This window comes from Cynocephalus volans, chromosome 6 (genome assembly GCF_027409185.1).
Source record: "Cynocephalus volans isolate mCynVol1 chromosome 6, mCynVol1.pri, whole genome shotgun sequence".
NCBI lineage: Eukaryota > Metazoa > Chordata > Mammalia > Dermoptera > Cynocephalidae > Cynocephalus > Cynocephalus volans.
The window spans coordinates 153,905,208-153,932,144 of record NC_084465.1 but is presented as its reverse complement, the minus strand read 5'-3'; the positions used below and the strand labels follow the sequence as shown (position 1 = coordinate 153,932,144).

General features: G+C 35.2%; 1 protein-coding gene and 1 non-coding gene across 2 annotated transcripts in view; both read right to left on the bottom strand.

Moving 5' to 3' along the window:
• Nucleotides 1-26,308, bottom strand: part of LOC134381085 (ankyrin repeat domain-containing protein 20B-like) — a 102,833-nt gene extending 76,525 nt beyond the window's left edge. The window contains 10 exon segments of the mRNA XM_063101149.1: nt 3,315-3,364; nt 3,458-3,524; nt 6,903-6,972; nt 7,705-7,738; nt 14,434-14,504; nt 16,674-16,811; nt 18,159-18,265; nt 22,494-22,667; nt 22,828-22,942; nt 26,076-26,308. Of these exon segments, the coding sequence (XP_062957219.1) occupies nt 3,315-3,364; nt 3,458-3,524; nt 6,903-6,972; nt 7,705-7,738; nt 14,434-14,504; nt 16,674-16,811; nt 18,159-18,265; nt 22,494-22,667; nt 22,828-22,942; nt 26,076-26,308 (1,059 nt within the window).
• Nucleotides 15,309-15,420, bottom strand: LOC134381371 (U6 spliceosomal RNA). Its single transcript, XR_010023969.1, has one exon. It is a non-coding gene; the product is annotated as a U6 spliceosomal RNA (small nuclear RNA).
• Nucleotides 26,309-26,937: the final 629 nt, after the last annotated feature.

Below are 26,937 nucleotides of genomic sequence, written 5' to 3'. Positions count from 1 at the left end.
GACCAGACACACCACCAGCACCAAGGAGCATGCCAAAAACATCACCTCCGTGTGGGCGGTCCACCATAGCCACCACAATAACCATGGCTGCTATGAAAGTAGCTAGACACCACAATCACCACACAGATGGTCTGCCAACCTCTGGAGTACACTGACACAAGGAGAGTCACTAGCAGAGTTCAGAAGAGGATGTCTCTCTCCACAAAGCCCATTTCAGAGTTACAGAAGAAGCATCTGCTCTATGATAATACTGGGGGACCTGATCACACCTATCAGCATTGGACAGATCATCTAGGCAACAAATTAACAGAGTAACCATTATTCTTTCAGAGGGAGAGAAGAAATCTAGGGTAATTAGAGCGGGGAGGGAGAGGGAGAGCAGGAGAGGAGAGATAGGACAAGGGGCATAAAGAATAATTATGATTTGTAACAATATATACGCTAGTAATATTGATTTGATCAACGTATCTCAATATTGAACCCCAAAAATATGTATCATCAATTTTGATTCAATAAAAAATAATTTAAAATACCCCCCCCCAAAAAAAATGCACTACAGACCAAATTGATTTAACAGACATTTACAGAACATTTCATACCCAAACTGCAGAATACACATTCTTGTCACCAGAACATGGATCATGTTCCAGGGCAGACCCCATGTGAGGCCAGAAACCAAGTCAAAAAACCTTAAAACACTGAAGTCATACCAACTACTGCCATGGAATAAAAGTAGAAATCAATAACAATAAAACTTTGGAAACAGTATAAATGCATGGAAATTAAACAACATGCTCTTGAACAACCAATGGACCAAAGAAGAAATTTAGCAGAAAATCATAAAATTCCTTGAAACAATGAAAATCAAAGTACAACCTATCAAAACATATGGGATACTGGAAGGCAGTACTAAGAGGGAAGCTTATTGTAATAAATACTGACATCAAAAAAGTAGAAAGATTTTAAACAACCTAACATTGCACACCTCAGAGAACTAGAAAAGCTAAGAATAATACAATCCCAAAATTAGTAGATGAAAAGAAATGATAAAGATTAGAGCAGAACTAAATGAAAAAGAGACCAAAAAAGAGTATTAAAAAAACAACAAAATGAAACGTTGATTTTTTAAAAAATAGACAAACATTATCTGGTCTAACTAACAGAAAAAGAGAGAAGATCCAAATAAAAATCAGAAATGAAAAAGTAGACATTACAACAGATGCCACAGAAATACAAAGAATCATTAGAGATTATAATAAACACATATACACCAACAAATTTGAAAATTTGGAGAAAATGATAAATATCCAGACATATACAACCTGAACCCAGAAAAAATAGAAAAACTGAACAGACCAATAACAACTAAGGAGATTCAATTAGTAATCAGCAGTTTCCCAACAAACAAAAGCCCAGGACCAGATGGCTTAACTGAATTCTTAAACTTAACATAATTCTTCTCAAACTATTCCAAAAAAGTCAAACCAGAGGGTAGTCTCCAAAGCTCATTCTATAAGACCAGAATCGACCTGATCAAAATCAGACGAGTACACACCAAAAAAAGAAAACTACAGGCCAATAACCCTGATGAACATAGATGTAAAAATTCTCAACACAATACTAACAAACTGAATTCAATAGCACAACAAAAAATTATACATCGTGATCAAGTGGGATTTATCCCATAGATGAAAGGATGGTTCAACATACACAAATCAGTAACCATACACCACATCAACAAAATCAAGAACAAACACATGATCATCTCAATAGATACAGAAAAAGTATTTGATAACATTCAACATTTCTTCATGATAAAAATTTTCAACGAATTAGATACAGAAGTATCTCAACTCAGTAAAGACCATATATGACAATCCCACAGCTAACGTCATTCTAAATGGCAAAAATTTGAAAGTTTTTCCTCCAGTAACAGGAACAAGACAAGGATGCCCATTCTCACCACTCTTATTTAAATAAGACTGGTAGTTCTAGCCAGAGCAATTAGGCAAGACAAACAAATAAAGGGTATCCAAATTAGAAAAGAGGAAGTCAGATTGTCCCTGTTTACAGATGACATGATTTTGTGACCATAAATCTGCACCAAAATATTGTTAAAACTGATAAACGAATTCAGTGAACTTGCCAGATATGAGATCAACACACAAAAATCAGTAGCATTTTTATATACCAACAACAAACTAGGTAAAAAAATAAAATTTAAAAAGCAACCCCATTTAGAATGGCTACCAACAAGAAAAAATAACTAGAAATAAATCTAATCAAGGAAATGAAAGATCTCTACAATGTAAACAACAAAACACTAATAAAAAAAATTAAAGAGAACATACAAAATGGAAAGATATCCCATATTCATAGTAGTATGGACAATTTGATGTCCATACAGCAATCTACAAAATACCCTATCAAAATTCCAACGGCATTCTTCACAGAAATAGAAAAAGACAATCCTAAAATTTATTTGAAACTACAAAACACCCTGAATTGCTTAAGCAATCTTGAGCAAAAAGAATAAAGCTGGAGGCATTACAATATCTGACTTCAAAATATACAACGAAGCTATAGAAATTTGAATAAAAACAAACCCATGGAACAATGGAACAGAATAGAGAACCCAGAAATAAATCCACAAATTTCCAGCCAACTGCTTTCTGACAAAGGCACCAAGAACATACATTGGGAAAAGGATCAATTCATCAATAAATGCCGCAGTGAAAACTGGATAGTCATATGGGTAGAAAGAAACTACACCCCTATATCTCTCCACATACTAAAACCAACTCAACATGGATTAAAGACTTAAAACATAAAACTTGAAACTCTAAAACTACTAGATTACTAGAAGAAAACATAGGGGAAACACTCCAAGACATTGGTCTACATGTTCTCACTCATATGTGGAAGCTTAAAAAAAAAAGTTGAACTTTTGGAAGTAGAGAATAGAATTGTGGATACTAGAGGCTAGGAAGGGGTGGGGTAGTGGGAACAGTGAGAGTTTGGTTAATGGATATAATTACAGCTAGATATAAAAAATAAGTTCTAGTGCTGTAGAGTAGTGCCAGGCATCATAAACAATAATTTATTGTTTGTTCTCAAATGTCCAGAAGAGAGGAGCATGAATGTTCTCATCACAAAGAAACAATAAATTCTTGTAATGATGAATATGTTACCTATCCTGATCTGATGATTACACATTGTATACATGTATTGAAATATTATTCTGTATCCAATAAACATATACAATCAATACATTTCAATTAAAAATACATAAAATCCTTCAAAAAATTACTGACCTCAAGCAAGGTTTTATTTTCTGGTCTCTGAATGCCATATTTTGCTTGTTCTACAGTAAAAAACAAAGTAAAGAGTACATTAAAATATTTGTAACTTTGAATCAATGAAAAACACAAGAATAGGCAGTTTTCAACTAGCTTACGAATTTCTGTAGATTGCCAAAGAGGACAAGTCTTTATTAGCTTTGTGACGTCTAGTTTCGGGACATTCTAGAAAAAAAAAAAACAACTTTAAGAACAACGAAAATCAAATTTGATAAAACAATTGCGATATTTACCATTTCTATATAATCCAACACAAAGAACATAAGTTTAGTATCATACAAATATAGATTCAAACCCCAAAGTTGCCACATCTTCTCATGGGGTGAGGATTATGAGAGATGATACAGATATCCCCAAAATACTACACCCCTTACCACTAACTGATATTGTACAAACACTATGATATTCATTAGATTATTTTCTTAATCATATTATCCTAGAACAAAAATTTATTCCTAGGTAGTTTATAGTATTATTTTTTAAGTTAACATTATGAAATTTAAATTAATGACTTGATATATTTCAAAATGTGTTTGCATGATTTATAGATACATTGACTACCTCTTATGGGGAAAAATATGAGAGTTTGGTTTTTAGTAGTATCTTATTTAGATGGGTTGGAATTGCAAAGAATATAAGTTGCTTCTACTCTGTTTTTCAAAAGCTAAAGACAAAGGATCTTGTAAATACAACTCTTTCCAAGAATGAGATTAAAAAAAAAAAAAACAAGAATAAACCTTGTGGGACAATGATTGATGAATAAAAGCCATGCATAGCTGCTAAATAGAAAGCAAGAACTAAACATGCTGACAACGGAGAGAGAGATGGACTGAAGAAATGTTTTCTGCCAGGAAAAATTTAGACGAGGGATAAATCATTTAGACAACAGTGTGGCGGAGGAGGAAGAAACAAACCAAAAACATGACCAGTCATTCAAGTATGAGCTTAGGCCATAGAAGAAAATGAAAAATACTAAGTACAATGAGAAAGGTAGGGAAGTATATATGTAAATACATATATACTTATATACGTGTGTGTGTATATATATATAACATAAACAAAAGTCTCTGATATATATATCTTATATATATGTTTTGGTGTAAAAGTATATGTATGTATATATGTGTATGTATATCTGAGACTTTTCTTTTTAGTATATCCCTAATAATACTGATTTGTATTACTCTACAAATGTTTTTATAAATTCTACTGTAATAAAGAGTTTAATTTTATTACTATAAAATAAGTCAAAGTCATTCAATTAGTTGAACATGGTCATTTAAGACTATCTAAAAGCTATAACACTATTACTAGAGAGAAAGAAAAATGGAAACCAAAATGTTCCATTAACTTTCCAACTGGAGAAAGAATAATCAGAATTCTAAAAAGTAATGTAAGGCTTAAAAAATATATTTAATAGAACATGGGTTGGGGCTAAAAAGTTTTAAAGTTTTTATCTAAAATCATAATCTAAACACACCCTTAGAGAAGACTAGAAAATTTACTTAACCTCCTCTCCTACTTATATTTCCTCAACATAACTCACCTGAACTTTTGCACCTAACCATTAAGAGGGAATATAAATTTGTCATATTTTTAGAAATTAAATACATTTAATTATTAAATATATCATGCATATTCTATTACTTGTGTGATACTGTGAATACATACATCTGGTCTTAGTCCCTGTCCCCTGACATTTTTAGAATATCCAACGTACTGTCTATTTGTATGCTAATGAGTTGACTGATGGCTGGGAGCCCCTCAGCTTTAGGAGGGGGACCGATCACCAGAAAGACCAAGGAAAGATCGGAGGGTTGGGACTTTCATTCCCACCCCCAACCCCCAGGGAGGGCAGAGGGGCTGAAGGTTAAGCTGATTGCCAACGCCCAGTGTTTTAATCAACCAAGCCTATGTAATGAAGCTTCCATAAAACCCCCAAAGGACTGGGTTCTTGAGCTTCTGGATAGCTGAACCGGTGGAGGTTCTTGGAGGGTGGTGCATCCAGGGAGGGCATGGAAGCTGTGTCCCCTTCTCCCATACCTCACCCTGTGCATCTCATCTGTATCCTTTGTAATATCCTTTATAGTAAATGGGTAAACATAAGGTTTCCCTGAATTCTGGGAGAAGTTTAGCAAATTAACTGATTCCAAGGAGGGGGTTGAGGGAACCCCATTTTCTAGCCAGTCAGTCAGAAGCGCAGGTAAAACAACTGCAGCTTGTGGCTGGCAGCAGAAGTGGGTGGAAAGAGACAGTCTTGGGGACTGAGCCCTCTACCCGCAGGATATGACACTATCTCCAGGTAGATGGTGTCAGAATTAAATTGGAAGATACCCAGCCTGCTGTGGAACTGGTTACTTGCTTGCTGTTGGGGAGAAATCCCCACACATTTGGTCACAGAAGTCAGTGTTGTGTACTGATAATTTTGCTGTGAGAGTAGAGGAAAGGCAGTTGTGTTTTTCCCTCTTATATCTTGTAACTCTCCATTATATAGAAATCCATTTGTCTCTTCACTTATTCACATTCAAAAAATGCCTCTGACTTGCAAGTCCTTATACTAGGTGCTCCAGGATACACCCAGATATGTTTCCTGGTCTCCAGTACCTCATAGTGATGCAGGAGTTTCAAAATGAATAGTTAAATAACTAAATACAAACATTTCTGAAATTTGAAACTTTAGAGTGTGATACAAGAACCTGTAAGTGGATACTTTTGAAATCTTCAATGCAAAAACTTTCTGAAATCAAAGTTTTACCATATGATTCTTAAGAGTCTCTGCTTCTAGAACTGGTTATTATTTGGGGTAAAACATGTATTCTTCAATTAGAGAAAGAGTTTAAATATATGAATACTCTTAATGGAATGACTTAGAAAACACAGTGTAATTAATCCCTTTGTACTAGAGATTTGGAGAAAGAGAATTTAAATTTTTAAAGTCCACAATTTCCAATATTATTTTAGCCTAAATACAAAACCAAGGAAAGAAAGAGAGAAAAAGCTATCTCCTAAAAACTATGACACCAAAATAAAAAGTAAAAAGTAAAATAAAAAGAAAACTATATGCTATGTGCCACACAGTTTTGGAACTGAAAGGCACCAGGGAAATTTCATGATTACTGTATTAACTAATTGGATCCATTAGAGATTTATTTAGACACGAGTATTATAAAAGTCATGTTAGTATGATTTAAACATCATAGTAAGAATACTTATCCAATAATCCGTGACCAAATTCATATTTTCTCTATAGCGGGAAAGTTCTCCCTAATATAATTTTCCTATCACTTTGTATTTTCCAGTACATCCTTTTTTTCAGTCCTTACTACTCTGAAGCATTTACCAATTATTTCATACTTGTCAAAGGAAAATGGGGGGAAAAATTCAACTAGTCACATTTCTATATTTCTATAAAATGGTTTTCTCTGACCAATTTTCCATTACACATATAACATGATGATAGGCAGAACACTGCTAAATTCTAAGAGGAAATACCATATAAACTTAACTCAGAGCAAGAAAATTAATTCCATGAGAGCACTTTACCTTGGTATCAAAATCTAAGTTATCAATTGATGACGACCATGAATCATTAGGGCCAGGTATGTCACAAAGCCTTTAGAGCAAAAACATACAACAAAAATGAGTGAGTTCATTTCTTTAAAAAAAAAAAAAAAAAAAAAAGTCTGGTGAAAGATTGGCAGTCTGTAATATTAAATGATGTTTCTTGATATAATTACAATTTGACCTCTGTTTAAAAAAAGCTTTTACCTATTTATTTTTGCCTCTACCTCTTCCAACCTACTAGATATTCAGTGAAGACTCACTCTTCGATCCATAAAAAGAATGGCAGCCTAAGAATAACTTGTCTGCACAAATTGTCTGTCCTGAAGGCTAAACTGAAACTCCAATTAATGGATTTTTTTTTTCCCTGAACTGAAACAATCACCTAAAACAAGGTAGAAACATACACTATCCCTTCTCCATTGTCTGCCTCTGGTTCCAATCTATGCTGATGGGCAAGAGGATGGATTTGGGAGCCAGGCAGGTATACAATCAAATAATAGATTAGTTACTTGTTAACTATGGGATCGTATACAGATTAATCAACCTCTCTGAACCACAGTTGCCTAATTAGTAGGTTACAACAGCACAGAAACTTTGCAAAGCTGTTGTGATGACTATAGGAGATAAATGTTAAGCACATAATTGGCATCTAGCCCAGAGTGGATATAAGATAACGCATATTCGGTGTCTAGCCCAGAGTGGAACGCTCAACAACCATTAGTTTATTTTCTCTGCATTCCATTGGTAACATGTAGTTTTTAAAAAATCAGTAAAATTCTACCTGCTTAAAGGGTCATCTTCGGAATTTTCCTTCCCTATTAAAGAAAAAAGTAAAACACATTTTAACTTAACAAGAGAAAAAGAATATTAAAAGTATATGACTTTGATGCTTTGTTATAAAGTATTCCACTAGGCCATATTTGAAGATTACAGTAGAATAAATATGAATTAAACTACTAGTCGGCAATTAATGCATTAAGACTCTACTTTCCTTCCTTTGCATTTATCAAATGGAAGAAAGGAGAATGGAACCTACCAAGATTTTATAACTAATAGTGAACTGCTGTGTACAATGACCATAATCCTAACCAGGCCCTATCACACCGACAGGAAATGGTACCTAAAGCAGAATCAATATCATAAGCTGACAGTGTGTCAAACTTAAGTAGCATGATTTTTCTGGACTAATAGCATTAAGAGCAGTTAGAAGAGACTATCATTATTTTGTTGTGACACAACACAGCTTCTCCAGTTCTTTAGTGGAAATTGTTCAGTTTAGGATGAAACACCCTATTAAGGAAGCTAGGTCTATGGGCACTGTACTTTGCAGCATGGCAAAACACAGGAAACAGACCAGAGACAAGGTCTCTTGCAAAGACCGTCCAGCTGCCAGCAGAGAAGAGTTCAAATGAGATCAATGTACTTCCTCTTGCTATTTCTCTTCTGGAGAAGATGCTGGTAAGCTCACTTAGTTCAAGCTATTTTCTCTATCCTATGTATGGTGCAAACAAGGCTCCAACGGAAAGAATCACTGGAAACCTCACTCCCTTAAGAGCTTATCCATGCTGAACTGTACCTCGTATTCAGAGAGCAGCTTAAGAAAAAAACACTGGAGAGGTAGTGGCAAGTTGCCAGGGAGCACTATGTAATATGAAAAAATATACAAATAAAACCATCATCTCACTCAGGCTAACAGAATGTGCCAACAGTTGTCGTCCTCTGTAGTGGGAGAAGAAAAAATTCTTTTTTACTTTATGAAGAGCACAACTGTGACTGTCTTGGCATTTCTCATGACAGAGAACCAAGGCATACAAGGTCTGCCATGTTTTAATACTACAGATTGTTTACATACTCATTCCTCTAAAGAAAAAGATCTGTGAACATCTATTGATTCATCTGTAGTATTCACTCTCTGGCCTTATTTCCAATTGCAAGGTAGGTATGATAAAGGTCTTTGTGATTTCAGTTTTATCAACTGCAACCTCTTGAGATTGTTCCTTTTCATTGCTGGAGGCTACCAGGACCCAGCTCATCCAGTGGTAAGGTCCAGGTAGTGCTCTATGACTGCTACATGATGTCTTTTTTCTCAGCCTGCCCTATTATGTTGCAAATGTCTATAGAAACTACCTTGGCACTTTAAGTTTTTTAAAATCTAAAAAGATGTTCACTGTATTATTTCAACTATATGATTATTATGGAAAAAGGAAAACTATGGAGGTAGAAAAAAAAATATATGGTTGCCAGGGGTGCAGGGGAAAGAGGGATAAATAGGCTTAGTACAGAGAATTTTTAGGCCAATGAAACTATTCTGTATATGATACTACAATGGCAGATACATGTCATCATACATTTGTTCAATCCACAGAATGTACAACCAAGAGTGAGCCCTAATGTAAACTGTGGACTTTGGTGCTAATAATGTGTCAATGTAGGTTCATCAATTATAACAAATGTACCTCTGGTGGAGGACGCTGATAATGGGGCCATTCATGGGAGGGTGGGGTATATGAGAAATCTCTGTACCTTCCTCTCAATTTTGCTGTGAACCTAAAACTGCTCTAAAACATAAAGTTATTAATTAAAACTAAGATATTCCCTCAACCTCCTATTATTCATATATTATATAGCAAGACACAGTCACTTTGAAAATTGGAACTAAAGATCAAAGTAAAAGAATATGCATATTATCTTCCAAATTGAAGTGCATAAAAATACACACAGGAAATAATTTTAATATCATACTTAGGCAAAAAAAGTTGATTAAAATAATTGATTATTTTACCTTGTTTTATAATTACAAATAGGCATTTAGCACTACATGAATCAAAACTTTTCTGTCCATATACTTAAAACAAAATTTTTATTCTAGTGTTAAATCAGAAATCATTATGCTTATTTTATCTAACAATTTACTGAAAGGTTAATCAGATAAGGACAGATTATAATTACCTAATATTGCCATAGTAATTTATGTACAAATACCTCTTAAATATTCACCAAGAGTTAAAAAAGAAACCAGCACTATAACTTCATATGGATGGTGCATCTGAGACCAGTACCATGTGATGTTATATCATGATAGTACTTGCGGTTAAAATAAAACTAAGACAACACCAAAAACTCGGTTGAGGCTATAAGTGCTATGCAGAAAAGATCTCACATAGCAGGCATGAGACTGCTATTTTTAAAACCCGCTTGCAAGGCTAGCCCTTGGCTTGAATGTGGGAACTTGGGTTGGGGAGGGTCCCCACCATTCCCTTAACAGTAAGAGTGGCTCACTGTGCCTACACTGCAAGAACAATGTGGTTTACTCCGAACAGCTGCCTTTCTTCTGCAGTCTGGAATTTTGTACATGGGAGGGAGAGGATGACTAGGTGACTAACCTTCACTAAAAAAGTGTTCATACTGAGTCTCTAATGACACTGGCACTGGTAGACAACACTGCATGTGTGTTGTCATGGGGGAAGTAAGCAAATCTGGATAACTCCATAGGAGAGGACTCTTGAAGCGTGTGCCTGGATTCCTCCAGACTTCATTGCATGCACCTCTTCCCTTGGCTAATTTTGCTTTGTATCCTTCTCACTGTAATAGATAAACCCATGAGTATGACTCCTTCGTAAGTCCTGTGAGTCCTTCCAGTGAATCACCAAACCTGGGGTGGTCTTAGGAAACCTTGACACAATTGCATTCGATGAAATTTGTATTATTTGAGTTCATGTGTTATATGTGACTATAATCAGAAGGATGTTTCACAGAATATCTCTCCCTAATCTGTTTTTCTTTTTATTTGCCTTGGAGATTCCTGCATTTCTTTATCCATTTGAATAAAGGTAGAAAAGGGATAGATGAAACAATGATGTCAAAAAATAATGTGAAACAAGCAACAATCCTATTTAACCATAATATGAAGAGAGAATCTTGATGATTGACAGTTTGTTCTATAGTGTGAAAGTTTCCATAAAGGAAATGAAAAGATCACACAGTCGATTTTGTCTAATTCAGCAGGGTTTAATTACTTTTCATAATAGTTTTGCAGCAATCAGGTAACTGGGATAATTTTGGAAAAACATATAATCACCATATATAGTATAATAATGTAGTGCTGATCACAGCATTCCTTCTACTTCTTTCTAATCTTTTTCTTAATTTCTCCTATAAAGCTAAAAACATAGTTCACCTATTAAAGGCAATTCTTGAGAGAACAAGTCAAAATCACTGCTTCCAAAAGGCAGGATGTTATCCATTCCACTGCAAAAATAGTGGATTTGATCACTATGGATAATAGGGATTTTAACTTATTTGGGGGGGGGGGAGAAAGTTATCATGCACATAAATAGTTAAGTGCTGTAATCCAACTCACCACGTATTCCAGTCAAACCACAGATCACGAGTTTCTGGAGAACTATAATACCATAAAAGCATTTCACCTTAAAACTATACAAGATAAAATGAAATTCAATTTGCCTCTCCAGAAGGATTCTTTCTACCTTCTCACTTTAGAGTTCTTTCACCTCCGTGGTTAAATTGATTCCTTGATATTTTATTTTTTTTGGTGACTATTGTAAATGGGCTTGCTTTCATGATTTCTTTTTCTGCTAGTTCATGTTGGAATATAATAATGATATTGATTTTGGGGTGTTTAACTTGTATCCTGCAAATTTACCGAAATTATTAATCAGCTGTAAGAGTTTTTTGGTAGAGTTCTTAGGTTTTTCTATATACAAGATCATGTCATCTGCACACAGGGGCAGTTTGACTTCATCCTTTCCAGTCTGGATGCCCTTTCTTTCTTTCTCTTGACTGACTGCTCTGGCTAGTACTTCCAATACTACATTAAATAGGAGTGGCGAGAGGGGGCATCCTTGTCTTGTTCCTGTTCTTAAGGGAAAAGCTAAAAGCTTTTTTTATTTATTTTTTCCATTCAGGATGATACTGGCATTGGGTTGGTGGTATATGGCTTTCATCATGTTGAGATACTTTTCTTCTATACCTAATTTGCTGATGGAATACTTCTCAGCCATAAAAAATAATTAAATTCTGCCACTTGTGGCAACATGCATGAGCTTAGAGAAAATTATGTTAAGCGAAATAGGCCAGACACAGAAAGAGAAATACCACATGTTCTCACTCAAAAGTGTGTGCTAGGGAGGGAGGGACAAAGGAGAAAGGAAGGGAAGGAGGGAGGGAGGGAGGGAAGGAAGGAAGTAGGGAAGGGAGGGAGGGAGGGAGGGAAGGAGGGAAGGAGGGACAGAGGGAGGGAGGAAAGGAGGGAAGGAGGGAGGGACGGAGGGAGGGAGGGAGGGAGGGAGGGAAGGAGGGAAGGGAGGAAAAAAAGAGACCACAATAATACGTTAATCTCAGAAGGAGAGAACAAATCTATGGTTATTAAAGGTGAGAGAGGGATGAGGAGAGACTTGGTAAGGGTCATAAAGAATAATTATGATTTGTAATAACAAATATGATATTAATATTGTTTTGATCAACATGTTGTACACCAGTGATGGTAGTCAATGTTGTACCCCCAAAACATGTATAATCAATTATGCTTTAATAAAAAACAAGCAAGCAAACAAACGAAACCTCTTAAAAGCCATTAATAATAATAAAAATATCTTGGCAGATCATCATCAGTAATACCGTGGTACAGACAGAAAGAAGTCTATCATGAGAAACTAATGGAATACCAGATAAACTTCAGAATAGGGAGCCATACAGCTTCAAAGGAAATATATACATTTACCAAACATGTATACACTAAAAATGTATTCTAATAGCAGTAGATTCAAAGATAATTTTCCTCAGGGATAAAATTCAAAAGTCCACTGCAACCTTCTGAGTTTTCTCCCTGTTTAAAAGAAACCTGTCAAGAAAAGCAGCCTTTCCAGCCTTTGAATATTATTCTATGAGAACATGACGTTTGGAGTTGTAGCTAATTAACTAACAGTGAAGCTGGTGTAAGAAAACACTGCCAATAACAGCTGAAAGTGGGGTCCTGATGATATCACTGAACCACCAACACAACTCTGGTTCTTATTGTTTCAGCCACTGTTAGTTGGGTTATCCAGCATTTGCAGTGAAAAGCATTCTGAAGTGATAAATTTCCCATGGCCTGCAGAATAAGATCTACTCATTTCTGTAGTATTACAAAGTTTTTCATAAGCTTGCTTTAGCGAGGTATTCACCTCATTCCCAACCACTCCCATAGTCCTACTTTTTGCACCAGCAAAACTGAACTGCTCATAAATCCTGCATAATACACTCATGTGTCTTAGCTTCTGTACTTGCTGGTCCTTCTGCCAAACAGGCAATCTCATTACATGTTCCTTCTTGCAAAAATCATCCTTCTGCTCCTATACCTGGCAAACTCCTACTCACTCTGCATGCTGACCTTAAATCCTCCCATTTGTTAAGTGGACAAGTAAATAAAATGTTTTCTTTGAAAATTCTGTTGAAGAAACACAGAAACAAAATAGGGACAACTCTATATTCAATTTTAAGTACCTTAAACATCTAATTTATGTCTATTCCACCTCGTGCAACTTGCAAAACCTAACATACAGAAGTTCTTTGATAAATGTCCACTCAGTTAAAGGAGTCTTCGTACACTTCACATTGTACAATGCAGAGATGTCCAATCTGGGGACCACAGGAGCACTTTTGTTACTGCCAAACATTATAGTATTTTTATTATAACTTGTTGAGTATGCAGCTGCGCTATTTGAATACTTGTTTTGATAATGTTTCCGCTAATGGGAACAGGGTATCTTGTTCTAATAAAATTACTGTTATTATGAGAATTATCCCACAGACAGAAGAAAATACCTTCTTTTAACAAAGTCAATACATCTCATGTGGTTTCAACCTATGAAGAATGAACTTGATAATAGCAAGACCTTGTTGATATAAGAATATGTAACATGACCTATGCTTGTCAAGGAGGAATTGCTTTTCTGGCTTCTCTACTAAGGAGCTATCTTTAAAAAACAGTCTCCTATTGCTATCAGTGCACACTGGCTGAGTTTTGTAGTTCTTATTGCCATTTGTTTATGGCACCAGAAAGGTATTGTTTAATTCCCAGTTTTAAAGATAGTTACTTTTTTGGTGACACAAATCACCATGTATTGATTAATATTCCTTTACAACACGTAATCCATTTACTGTAAAAATTAAATAGAAGATCCATTTTTATAACAATTAGTTTGTTATAATGATACATACAACTTACTAACTTAAAAATATTTTTTCTTATTTATACAATATCATAGATTTTAGGAGCCATAATGAAATAAGTTTTTTCAAACAATACAGTTTCAGGTTGTAAATTACCTGTAATTAACTTCTTAAATTATTCTAAACACTAGATTGAGAAAACATTTAAGAAAAAATATACATGCAATTTACACATTTCATTTTTTTAACTGCTCTTTTGTGATCAGTACTACCCACTTCATACTTCTTTTTTAAATCTATGGCACAACCACTAAGAGTAATTCACTATCAGAAATCTTACCTGGATTGTAAGTTAGAGAAGAATCTGTAGGTGTCTTTGGCTCTGTATATTTGAACAATAGCTGGAGATTGCTATGTATGAGAAGACGTGATAAATAAAATTACTAATTTAATATTGATAGAAAAAAACACTTACAAAATATACTTGGAGAGTATTTCAGACAATATAAGAGCTAATATCAGACCTTCAATTATGCCATACACTTCAAATTTGTAAGCTCTACAAACTTTTAATTAAGCTTGTAATTAAAGAACAGTAAAGCGGGAACACTCATGAATTAAGGGCAGTCTAGCTCAGTAAATTAAATAGAGCTAGCTTGGCATAATGGAAAGTACCCTGAACTCAGAGGTCGTCCTAGCTCTGTAACCAACAGAAATTTGTTCTTGGACAAGTCCCTACCCTTATACTCAAAGCTTCTTCTAAAAAATAAAAATTTTACTACCTTATTTCACTTGGTAGTTATAAACATTTAATGATATAATATTTTTAAAAACCTCAGAGAAACAGTGAAGCAATGAAATGATTTGTTCTTAAACTTTATTGCTGAAACTATTTTGGAATCCCCAATAAAACTCAATGTGTGTGTTTTTGTAGGTTCTAATATCCAAATGTTGTTGTTTTTGGAAAATGTCAGTAAGTCCTAATTGGGGGTATTAGCTGTTCTCTACTTTGTGGCTTATAATTTGGGGCATCTCAGCTATTTTATAATTTGTAATTAAATTTATTGATAAATATATTGTCTCATTTAATTTGATAACGTAATTGTCCCTGATCGGTGAGCCAATCAATGTTGGATGTCACTCATTTTCTTTGACTCATACACTGTTTCCTTGGAGCTAGTCAGAAAACAGTCAAATAACCTTCCAGGGACTGCACAAAATATGGAATGATTCATCAACTTGCGTGTCATCCTTGCAAAGGGACCAGGATAATCTTCTCCGTATGGTTCCAACGTTAGTATATGTGCTGCTGACATGACCCAAGCACAAAACCCTACTTTCACGCATGGATACTGAAGAGACATGAATGGGGCCTTGCTCACTCAAATCCAACTAACCTACTTTAAATTCAGAGAAGTCTCTTGAACGCCTTCCTTGTGAGGCAGAATTTGAAAATATTTTGAAAACTGAAGGTAGAGATGCAAGTAGCTTGACAGGTTTTCATTATTATTGAAATCAGATCACTTGAGGAACCAACAGTAAGCTGACACCCACTACTCCATAGAAGCACAATATGGGACCATCTACACCCTAGGAAAATGTACTACACAGGATACAAAGGGTCTTTGGGGTACATATTTGGTAGCAAATAAGAAAAGAAACTCTGTTCTCTTCCTGCAATATTATTTCAACTTCTCTGACACTTTAGAACAACCCCAACTAAATATCTGCTAGGAGAAAAGACAAACAAGGGCCTCAAAGGATAACCCGCTGAGAAGATCTAGGCTAAGACATGGGCTCCAAATAAGGCTTGGAGTGTGGGGGGAAGGGTCCCTCTACTTAGTATGCATGTGGCTAAAGCTAGGAATCCCAACTGCCAAAATAGACAGCTGGTGCTTTGGGAACAATGGCTGAGAACTCGAGCATATATATGGTAACTTAAAAAAAGTGTAACTCTGAAGTCTACGTATGGGTCACCATGAAGAGTGAGGGATCTGCATAAGTTAGGGTATCCTGGTGGCAGAGGGCAATCATTACGGAACTACAGGACTAGTTTCAACAGTAACACTGAAGCAACAGAATCAACAGGAGGAAGAGAATGATCAGAATACGTCCCCTTTTCCCTCTTTGTCTGACTTGTGAAAGTGGACTGTTTTCCTTGGACTTAGAGGACCACTTAGGTTCTTGGAAAATTCAAGGAGGTGAGAATAGGAGATAGCTCCCAGTGAAAAGTACAAGATTCTCTGCTAAATTGTACATTTCAAGACCCAAATAACTAATTAGAAAAATCAAAGATGTGACAAATTTTACCACATGCACAAAAGTTATACTTGGAATGAAATGCATAATCTTGGAATCCCTAAAGATAAATGTCTTTAAAATCCTGAGAAAAAGAATCCTGTACCCATTGCTACTTCTAACTAGTCTAGCCTTTTGCTTGGCTTCTGGCTGGTGAAATAGACTAATTCATTACTTTTCCCAAACTAGCTGAACCAAATTATGAAATCTCACCAGATGCATAAGATGTAATAGTTATAATTACTTTAAACTTCAATTTAGCATTTTAATGCAAACACTTACCCATAACAACCACTAGCAAGAGCATATTCTTCTGCAGTCCTTCCGAAGATATCTTTAGAAAGGGCATCAATACCTCGCTCAAGAAGCAGCTTGACGGTATTTGTTGATCTGTAGTTTACAGCAAACATGAGGGCTGTTCTAAAAGGGCAGAGAGAGAACTTCACCCATAGAAACTTTAATACATTTACATTTATTTAAACAGCTCATTTGACATACTTTACCAATTGAATGACATGCTGGTCTGTGTAGACTTGACCACTTACAGGTACTAACAGACACAAGCATGTTGGATACTAATCTTTGTAAATCACCTCCAAGGATGAACAGAAGGGACAAAAAGTAAGTCTTTTACTCCCAGTGGGGTATTACACAGTAGAAGGTGCTAATTTAAGTCCTTTGGTGGACAACAATTTATACCGAGGTCACTTATCTGAACTAAGTAATGAATTCTCCATTTCCTCCCTAGTCTGATATAATATATTGTAACCCAAAGTCATCTAGGGGTCAGATAACTAAGAGCTATTTAAAGGCTTAACAAAAATAATATCAATAATAATGATAATAATAATACTCATAATAGTTTCACTTAATGATACTAATAAGCATTGCTAGGCACTGAATTATATGCTATATATACAATTTTACTGACACATAACCAATCCTGAAGGATATGTTATTCTCTTTTTCATATCAGGGAACATACTTGGTGATAAGTACTGTTCCCGAGGTCACACCCTAGCAAGTGGAAAAGCTAGGAATTAAATTCAGTCTTATGTGACTCAATAAGCCTATCTCTTTCCTCTTTATCACCTACATATGACTTGTTTCCAATAAAGAAAAAATTTATCCAATTAAAGCTATCTTTCTTCCCTCTGCCATACTAATTAAAAATAAAAACTTCAAAATACACTAGAAATGAAAAAAAAACCAAACCTGATGAACCCACAATATCTGGTAACAGCAATTAATAGTGGCTTAAGGATAATCTAACATCAATATTCTTCAAGGAAAGCAATTTAAGAGTCATGCAAAAGGGCAAATTATTTTCAACTCTTACTTATGTTTAATCACCATTTTAAAGGGAAAGAGTATAAGGATCAGTCTTCAGAAAATACTATAAAATGGTTAAGTAGTTCAATAGTGAGTCAGGTTAATTGAAAAGTTAAAGTCCAAACTTTATGAAGATAATAAAACTAATATGAAACCCTTTAGCTAATATAAGATCATAAGACCACAAAATCATGTTACAATAACAAACATCAGTCAATATTACAAGGGAATATGAATCCCACTATATAGTATTCTTCATGCTGCCCAGTCCAAATAGTTGATTTTCTACCTAACTGATGACTTGTGTTTATATTTTTCACTCTATCCCAGTAATTATATGGTGACCTTCTTCTTAATTTAATATATCTGGCTTTAGGGACTACTACCATTCTAGAACAACATTAAAGTTTAAAAGAAAAAAATGTACTACTGTACCTTTTCATCTTATCAGACACATGTATGTTTGCTCCTTTCTGTACTAAAAATTCTACCATCGGCTGATTGTTTGTTTTTACTGCAAGTAAAAGTGGTGTTAGCCTTTCCTGTAAAACAGCAAAAACAATTTACAATTTACAAAATTACATATGTCTAAACTAAATTGAAAACCTCATAAAAGGTCCTATAAACTTAAATATGTAATACACAAAGTAAATAACAGGTTGTCCTTCCTTCTCAACCCTCTGTGCTTTCACATGTTCCACTCTTCACCTTTGAAATGCCCTTCCTCTGCCTGACCACAGTAACCCCGGTCACCTCCAACACTCACATCAAACATTTACGCGGTCCAAGAATCTTTCCTTCTACCACAGCTTTCACCATGGTATGTTGTAGTTACATTACTGTTTCCTATCTAGACCAAGAGCTTCTTGAGGGTAGGTGCTGTATCTTTTATCTCTATGGCCCAAACCATAACACACAGAAGTAAATGTTTAAAGCATTTCTTAATCAATGACCTAAATTATCATCTCTAGAGCCGTGTTTCTTAAACTATATACCAACAAGTATTTACTTTACCATAAGTACTATGCCTCAACAGAAAGATCCCATGTTCATCTCCATTTCAGAAGTATTACAAATATGTGCATTACATGTCCAGTATTAAAGAAATCTCTTTCATTGGCTTAACCACTAGTTGACAATATTTCTTTTGTGGCAAACGTTAACATTTGAGGAATTAAGAGTTTCAGGAATATAGTTTTGAGAGCTTTCTAATAAAGGTGGAGGTTCCTTCCAGGTTATACAAACTTGCTTGATTCTCTACTCAGTGTTGTCAGGATCCCAAATTCTAATGTCAAGCACTCCTGCTCCAAATGAGTCACTAAGGAAATCATCGCTATATTTTAAAATATAGGCTTCGAATGAACTTTGATTGTTTATTGTTAAGCGGTCCATGGGTCTTCTCATAACACAAGATGATAGATTTTTATCTTAGTTGTTAGAAAGATAAGTACATAACTTTATTTTCAATTATAATCATAATCCTGGGTCCTAATGCATATTTACTTTTTAAATCCATTTTTATTCAGGTTTCCATTTTAATTGCTCTTTAAAATTATTTATCTTAGGCAAGATATAAATCAGAAATAAAAATACAACAATTATCAATAAAAAAATTCTAATACTTATACATATGTATTATTTTAGCATAATGACAACCACTAAATCTCTTGTGTTTTTAAGGGACAATGGTGAAGAGAATGATACAATATTGTCTACGATGTGCATAATCTATCCCACTACAACCAGGATGAGATGGGTTGAATGTGTCTGTGAAATTTTCATGGATTAGAAACTTAATCCCCATATGACAGTGCTAAAAAGGTGAGAAACTTTATTATGATGATGGAAAGATGGGACACCTTTAAGAGGTGATTAGACTGTGAGGACTGTAACCTTGTGAATGGACTCGATCTGTTCATGGAGTAATGGGAGTGGTTCAATGGCTTCACAAGGAGAGCGAGTGAGCAGCTCAGCTCTCTCTTGCTCAGCCATCTGCCAGGTGATACCCTGCATCTCTATAGAGCCACCACCGCCAAGGCTCTCACCAGATATGCTCCCTCGACAGTAAACTTGCCAGCCTATGAAACTGTTAGCAATAAATTCTATTTCTTTATAAATTACTCAGTTTCAGTATTCTATTATAAGCAACAGAAATGAACTAATACACAGGATTAATCTAACAAGGCTAATAGACGTTCCAACGAAATATGATTATTTATAGCATATTAAGGAAAAAGTTGTTAAAATACTAACTTCTACACTATAAAATTCAATCCCATTTTTGAGAGACTAATATAAAATATAGACTATCATTATACATTAATAAAATGTCTGGAAAACCTTGAAATCTTAATTAAAATATGCTGTGAAACAGGGATTGTAAACTCAAATAGTTACAGAGGTAAAGTAGGTGACCTGAGTAAGTGAAGTAGCTAGGTGGGGACAGTAGCAAACGGGAGAACATATGCCTCGTGTACAGGGGGCAGCCTCTGTACAGAACACCAAACAGTAATATGGGCTCTATAAGCCAGATTTGATTCTTTAAGAGAAGGTTGAAATCCAGATTTCTGCATGAGTCTCCTAAATTTTAAATGTTGACTCAATTTATAGAGGCAAACTAAACATATCTATGGGCTCATTTATTCTACAGCCCTTGTGTTTTTGTATTTGCTGAGTGTTTCTGAATGGTCACATATAAAGAAAATATTTGTACATAAAAATCTTTAATTTCTTTCATATCATGCTTTACCAAAAGATCAGGCCTTAATATATAGTAACAATTGCTATTAAGTAACATACCCACTTCAGGAATATTTCCAACACTTATAAATTTACATTCTATTTCTTTTAATTCCCCGAGATTATTAATCCAATGGGTATTTAGTTCATAAAATTGCTGAAACTAAATTATTAAAAGAATTCCCATCTGTATTCTTACTAACTTCATGGTTTTCAGTGTATAAAAGTGACATTCTGATTATGCCAGGGCTCTGCAAACCTAACAGATATACTGAGATACTCTACAATACAGTTTCAAATAAAAAAAAATTCATGTTTTTAAGAGAAGAGAATGGAACTGAAGTTGCTGGGGGTAAGAAAGGGAGAGAGGGAGGGGGAAAGGGAGGAATTGGTAAAGGGCCACAAAAATGGATTACATTATAAAATGGTAAAGATACTAATGATCCTGATTTAAGCATCAATAAAGTTCATGATTTCCTACTATACTAATTGAGAAAACCCTGCTCTTAATAAACATTTGTTCACCTGATGACCTGAATGATAAAAAAGAGACATGAAATCCTTAAACGGTCTGCCTCTACTTACTAAGAGTACTCATAAGCAATTTCCTAAAGACCTCGTGAATGGCAGTGAATGATTTGTAGCTGAAAGGAAAAAGGTGGTAGTCTGTAAGCCAATGGATACTGCCAATAACATTCCTTTTAACTTCCTAACCACAGAAGTTGAAAAAGACAGAAAAAAGTTAGGTGAATATTGTTGGAAAGGACAGAGCTGAAGGAAGTATCACATATGAAACTCCAATTCTTGTATAGATTTCTTACATTTTTGAAACCTGGGAATTTATATATTACACTTACTTATTCAGTAGTTCTTAACCAAGAGCTGTACCAGAATTTGGAGAAAATGTTTTTAAATATACATATCCTGGCCTTATTTAATTTACTGGATCAAAATCTACAGGGAAGGGCCTAGACTGGTAAATTATTTTAAATTTCTCTACATCACTGGGGCACACAATTTTAGCTGAGAACCAGTGCAGTAGACAATCACTTCACTCTCGCCTCTCATCCACATGGCCAATTCCACTTATTATCTGGGGATCTGGCCAAAAAGAGGACAGAGTGAGACACAGAATCACTTACTGGAAACTCCACTACATTTTCCTGGGTAGGGGGCACAACAGGGACTAGTAAACTCAAGATACAAGTTGATTTTGTTATTTTTATTTTTAAGCTCCCTCTCTTCCACCTTCCCGTCAAGACATTCTAGATTTAAGGGGAGAGTTTAGACTCTTATTTTAGCAACTGTTTCTGCCAGAGTAGGATTATCTGTCACTTAATTCCTTGTTCTTCCCTTCTTTCTCACTTAATCACCACCTATTCACTGCCAGTCTGGTTTCCTCAGAGTCCTATTAAGATTGATCTCTAAGAAAGTTCACAACTCACTAACTCTCTTTCCCAAACTGAGAATTATTATCCTCAAAACTGAAGAACACCAAAACCCAAAAATACGAAAACAAGGAAAACTTCTTGGGATTTTCCTTCAACTACCTAATTTAAAATTGGCCTGCATATTTCTGATTGCTCTCTTCTTTTTCCTTTCCATTTTTCCCCTTAAGATGTGTCACTGAGAGATAAATCACTTTTTTTACAAATAAGTACATGTCAACACCAACAAGATTTCTATTTATTGTAAAATGCTTTTGTTTCGCTTGAATGTTAGGATAAAGCCGATTTCCAAGGATAACTTTGCTTTCCTGTGGTTGTTTTATACTAATTAGAAAAACAACTTGAGTGGGAAAAACTATTCGGGAAAAAATGTGTCTTTAATAAATTCAGTGTTTTCATAAATATGTTCCATAAGTGAATAAAAGAAAGCTGTACCCTTTCGTGCTTCATTAAAAGTATCAACATTTAAAGTGAAATCCTAGACAATTGCTTGAGCTTCCGAAGATAGAAAATTGACCCCACGTGTCAATGTGAAAACTAATGAATTTCAAATATTTTGAAAATAAAGTTGGTTCATCTGTACCCCATTTATTGCTTCAATATCTGCATGATGTAAAAGCAGTTCTGCTGCAATCGATATTTTCTGACCGCAGACAGCATGGTGGAGAGCAGTGTTGCCGAGGGAGTCCATAAGGTCTGGACAGGCACCATTTTTCAGCAGAATAGCTGCACACTCCTCTCTCTGGCACTGTACAGCCTGTCAGTGTTACACAAAGAAACAGACTGTAAACTCCAGGAATTTGAAATAAACATCTCGCAGGTTTTACCAATTAATTATACTTAAATGAGATAAACTGCTTAATTCTATGTACTTAAATCAAATCCATCTCATGTTAAAATACTTGGCTACTATGTACCTTCATCAGAGCTGTCTTCCCTTTTCTGTCATAGAGGTCAAGATGGCAATTTTTCTCCACCAGGAGAGTTACCACTTCATGATGACCATTGGCACAGGCCAAGTGTAGCGAGGTCCTATGAAAATGAGAGGACATTTTAGAAAATTATCTTGCACTCTCTCAAAATATACAATTATTCATGTAGTTGTAAACACTAAATAGTATGTTATTCCTTTGCCTTCAAAGCAAATATTTAATTTCCTTCTAAAGAAAGCACAGTATTTATTAGCACTTATTACTCACCATGTTAGTGCAAGGGCAGCCGGAATAGGAAGATCATGGCTTTTGCATTCAGTTCAACCTGGGTTTGAATCCTACATTAAACTCTGTCACTTACTAGCTATCGCTTAGCTTTTCTGCACCTCAATTTCCTCATCAAGAAAATGGAGATAAAAATAGTGGCAACTCACAGGACACTACTTTGGTGTTTCAATGAGAATCTAGGCAAAGTATTTAGAACAGTTCCTGGCACAAATAACAGCTCAGTGACTGTTAGATGTCATAATTATTACTGTAAGTATTAATATAAAGACAACATTTTAATGAAGTAAAATGATAGTAACAACTACTTTTGCAGATATGTCTTAAGGATTACAGATAGAACTGAATTTCAATAATTCTAAGATGCTTACTTTCTCACACTTTAACATCTCTGACATTGGATGGCCACTTACAATTCATGACGTATTAGAACTACAATTGGCAGCATGTAAAAAATCTCTATTAACACACAAAAAAATGGGGCATCACGCAATCCTTGGAGAATCTTTACACTAAGTGAAATATGGTATATACAACAGGTCTATGGCAGTTCTAATAACATAGCTGGTGTTTAAATAAATTTTAGTTCTTAAAGGTACTATGCGGAAAGTGAGCTGAAACAAAAACAAAAAAAATTTTAAAACAAGGTAATTCTTACTTTGATTTTCATGAAGTTTTAAGCCAAAGGAAATTCAAGATTCAAATGAATAGGTATAGCTCATCTTATTCAATATTTAGATTTATAGAATGTATGCAAATCAGATTTTTCCAATGATTAATATTAGCATTTAAAACTGGTATAAGTTTTCAAAAGGGCAGTTAAAGATTATCTTTTATAATTTCCTACCTTCACAATTGCTTCTATTTGAAAGGAGGGAAGAAAATCTTCCATCAACATTAAGTCTAATACTTCCATTTTAAACCTCTCAACTTGCTCAGACTGACAGGTAAACATGAAGTTTTTAAGGATACAAGGGTTCTGAGAGATCGTAGAATATGTCTGCTACATAATAGATATTCAAGTTTGATGAATAAATAAATAGGTTGAAAGAAAGGATAAATACAGTTGGGGAGTTCAATATTTTTAAAGAAAACTTTTATAAACTAAAGAAATACTTTTGCAACAGTAATAATTATTTATATTAGCTTTTATTTTCATAAAAATACAACTAAAATAAAATGATTAACTTATACTTTTCTGTCTAAAATGTGTATATGATAAAAAATATATATACATAACAAAATGTGTACATAATAAAATCTACACACACAGATCATAGGATTCCCTTTACTTCTGATTTGGCTAAAAATTGGCTGAACATACTAATCCACAGGAAAAAAAACAATGAAAAGTGAGAAGTTATTTTGATCTGTGCAGAATTCACATTCCTACTCTCCCCAAGGAATATTTCATTAATGGTTTTTCACTAGAACTTTTATACATGTTCATTGTAGAAATCAGATATGAACAAGGAAAAGAAAATTTCACTTATAATACAAATGTCCAGAAATAACTGGGCATTAATAATTTTAGCTCTTTTGTATATATTTTTAGCTAATGTAACACCATAATCTCTTTGTGTGTATGTATAATCAAACTTTTTTTCTTGCTTAATATACCAAAGTACATCTTCACCTGTCTACATACAGCTATATCTATGTCATCTCCAGTGGTCGCATAGTATCCCATCTCATGTATGCACTGCAATTTTTTTATAAAACCCATCATACGGGTTCTCCTTAATACACATTGCTATTTTAAGCAGTGCTGAGAAAAGCAAATCATGTGCATCTCTAATTATTTCCTGAAGATATTTACTATAATGGAATTGATGGCTAAAGGGCATAAATTTTTGTGTGTGTGTGTCTTTTTCGTGAGGGCACTCAGCCAGTGAGTGCACCGGCCAATCCTATACAGGATCCGAACCCGCGGTGGGAGCGTTGCTGCGCTCCTAGCGCTGCACTCTCCCGAGTGTGCCACGGGCTCGGCCCATGGGCATAAATATTTTTTAAATGTAGTACTTACCACCAAATTGCCTACTGAAAAACTCATAAGCAACTTAAACTTTAAGCAACAGCATAAGTACCACTGCTCTTCATCCTCAAAAACCTTGCGGATGGAAAACAAGTTCTAAATTCTTACATATATCTGGGCATTTCTGGATTTTCAGTTCCATTCTATTCATTTATCTGTCTTTTCAGCTGTTAGTAAACTGTTAATTTGTGGAAACATAACACATTTTGATATCTAAGAGGGCAAGTCTTTGCTTACAACAACACAAAAATTTTCTTAATGTCATCACAACAGTAAAAGCATGTGTAACTCAAAAATTTTTAAATCTTGATACTTCTATTTGGCTTATGTAAAAATGATAAATTTAAAAAGAGCTAAATTAGTTTACCTATACAACAATATGGAACTATCTTCCCAGTTCAAAGTTTCCTTCTCAGATCCTTCAGTAAAGAGCATACGTATGTAGGTGTACACTGATTCAATATGCATATTGTAGTTTATTCAAACAATTTTTAGCCCAGAATTGATATATTATAGGAATTATTTTTCTCATGCACTTCCTTATAATGTACATAACATGGTTTTTTTAAACGTGCACATTATAAATAAGACATTGCATGTACTTAATTTTTAGTTAAATTACTTTACGATCATCAATAAAGTTATCTATAAGGGGAATACTGAATGGATCAAAAACCATTTGAAGTCTTGTTTCTGTTTTGCTGTTCATAAAAGACAGTCTAGTCTGGGCACTTGACCCCTGAAAAGTTTCCACGTCCCAGGTGCTGAGGAGTGTATAGGAGGGAAGAAAGCCTGGCATCCTGGGTGACAGAAGAGCTCAGGCCCCAACGCACTGAGCCCAGGAAGGTGCAGCTTCTCCCACGTCTGCCCCGCTTGCTCCCCGCCCGGGTCCCAGGTTCCCAGTCCCTGTTACCTAAACATCTTGTCTCTATCATCCACGCCAACTCCCCCTTGCAAAAGGATCCGCCGTAGTTTTGCCACATCACCCCTGCTGGCAGCTTTATGGATCTTTCCGAGATGCCGGTCTTGGATGCAGTACCCAAGCGCCGACTTGACTTTGTCTTTGTCACCAGCGCCCGCGCTGTTCTGCCGACTGCTGGAGGAGCCCGGGGGGAACCAGCCCTTCTTGCTCCAAAAGCGAAACATTCTCTAAATGGTGGAGGATACCAGCTTCAGAGACACCTGGCCGCACCTCCACACCCGCCTCTGCTGCCAGATACTATACCACCAAGACAGGGAAGCCTTCCAGTCAGCCACAACAGCCCAACTAGAAGCAACCAGAAGGATCCCAGTTTTGACTGGTAACCAAGCAACGTCTAAACACAAGTGCGCATGCGCACCTCAGACGCAGGCGTTTATTGCGCACGTGCACAGAGACCTGGTGACCAAGAGTTCTAAATTCTCATAGGCAGGGCCCAGAGACCTCCAGGAGTTGGCGAGTGATGTCATTGGTCACTGACTAGATTTATAGCTGGTTCCGGTTGGTTCCTTGTTACCATGGCTACAGGTCAGGGCTTTCCTAAGTTTGAGGCAAGTTTAACCAGATGTTTTCTATTTAAAAGTCGCCATTCATGTTCAACTATGTTCAAAATGAAAAAATATTTTATATTCTAGAATTGCAGACTTCCTTTTTAAGTTTGGGTCAAGAAGTATTGTTTAATAATTGCATTCAGGAAGACCTACCTTTGTTTTTAGGTGCTTGGTCTTAATTAGAGGAGTTACATATATAAATTTGTTTTTGTCAATGATTGTTAGTTTTGTTTTTCTTATTGTTA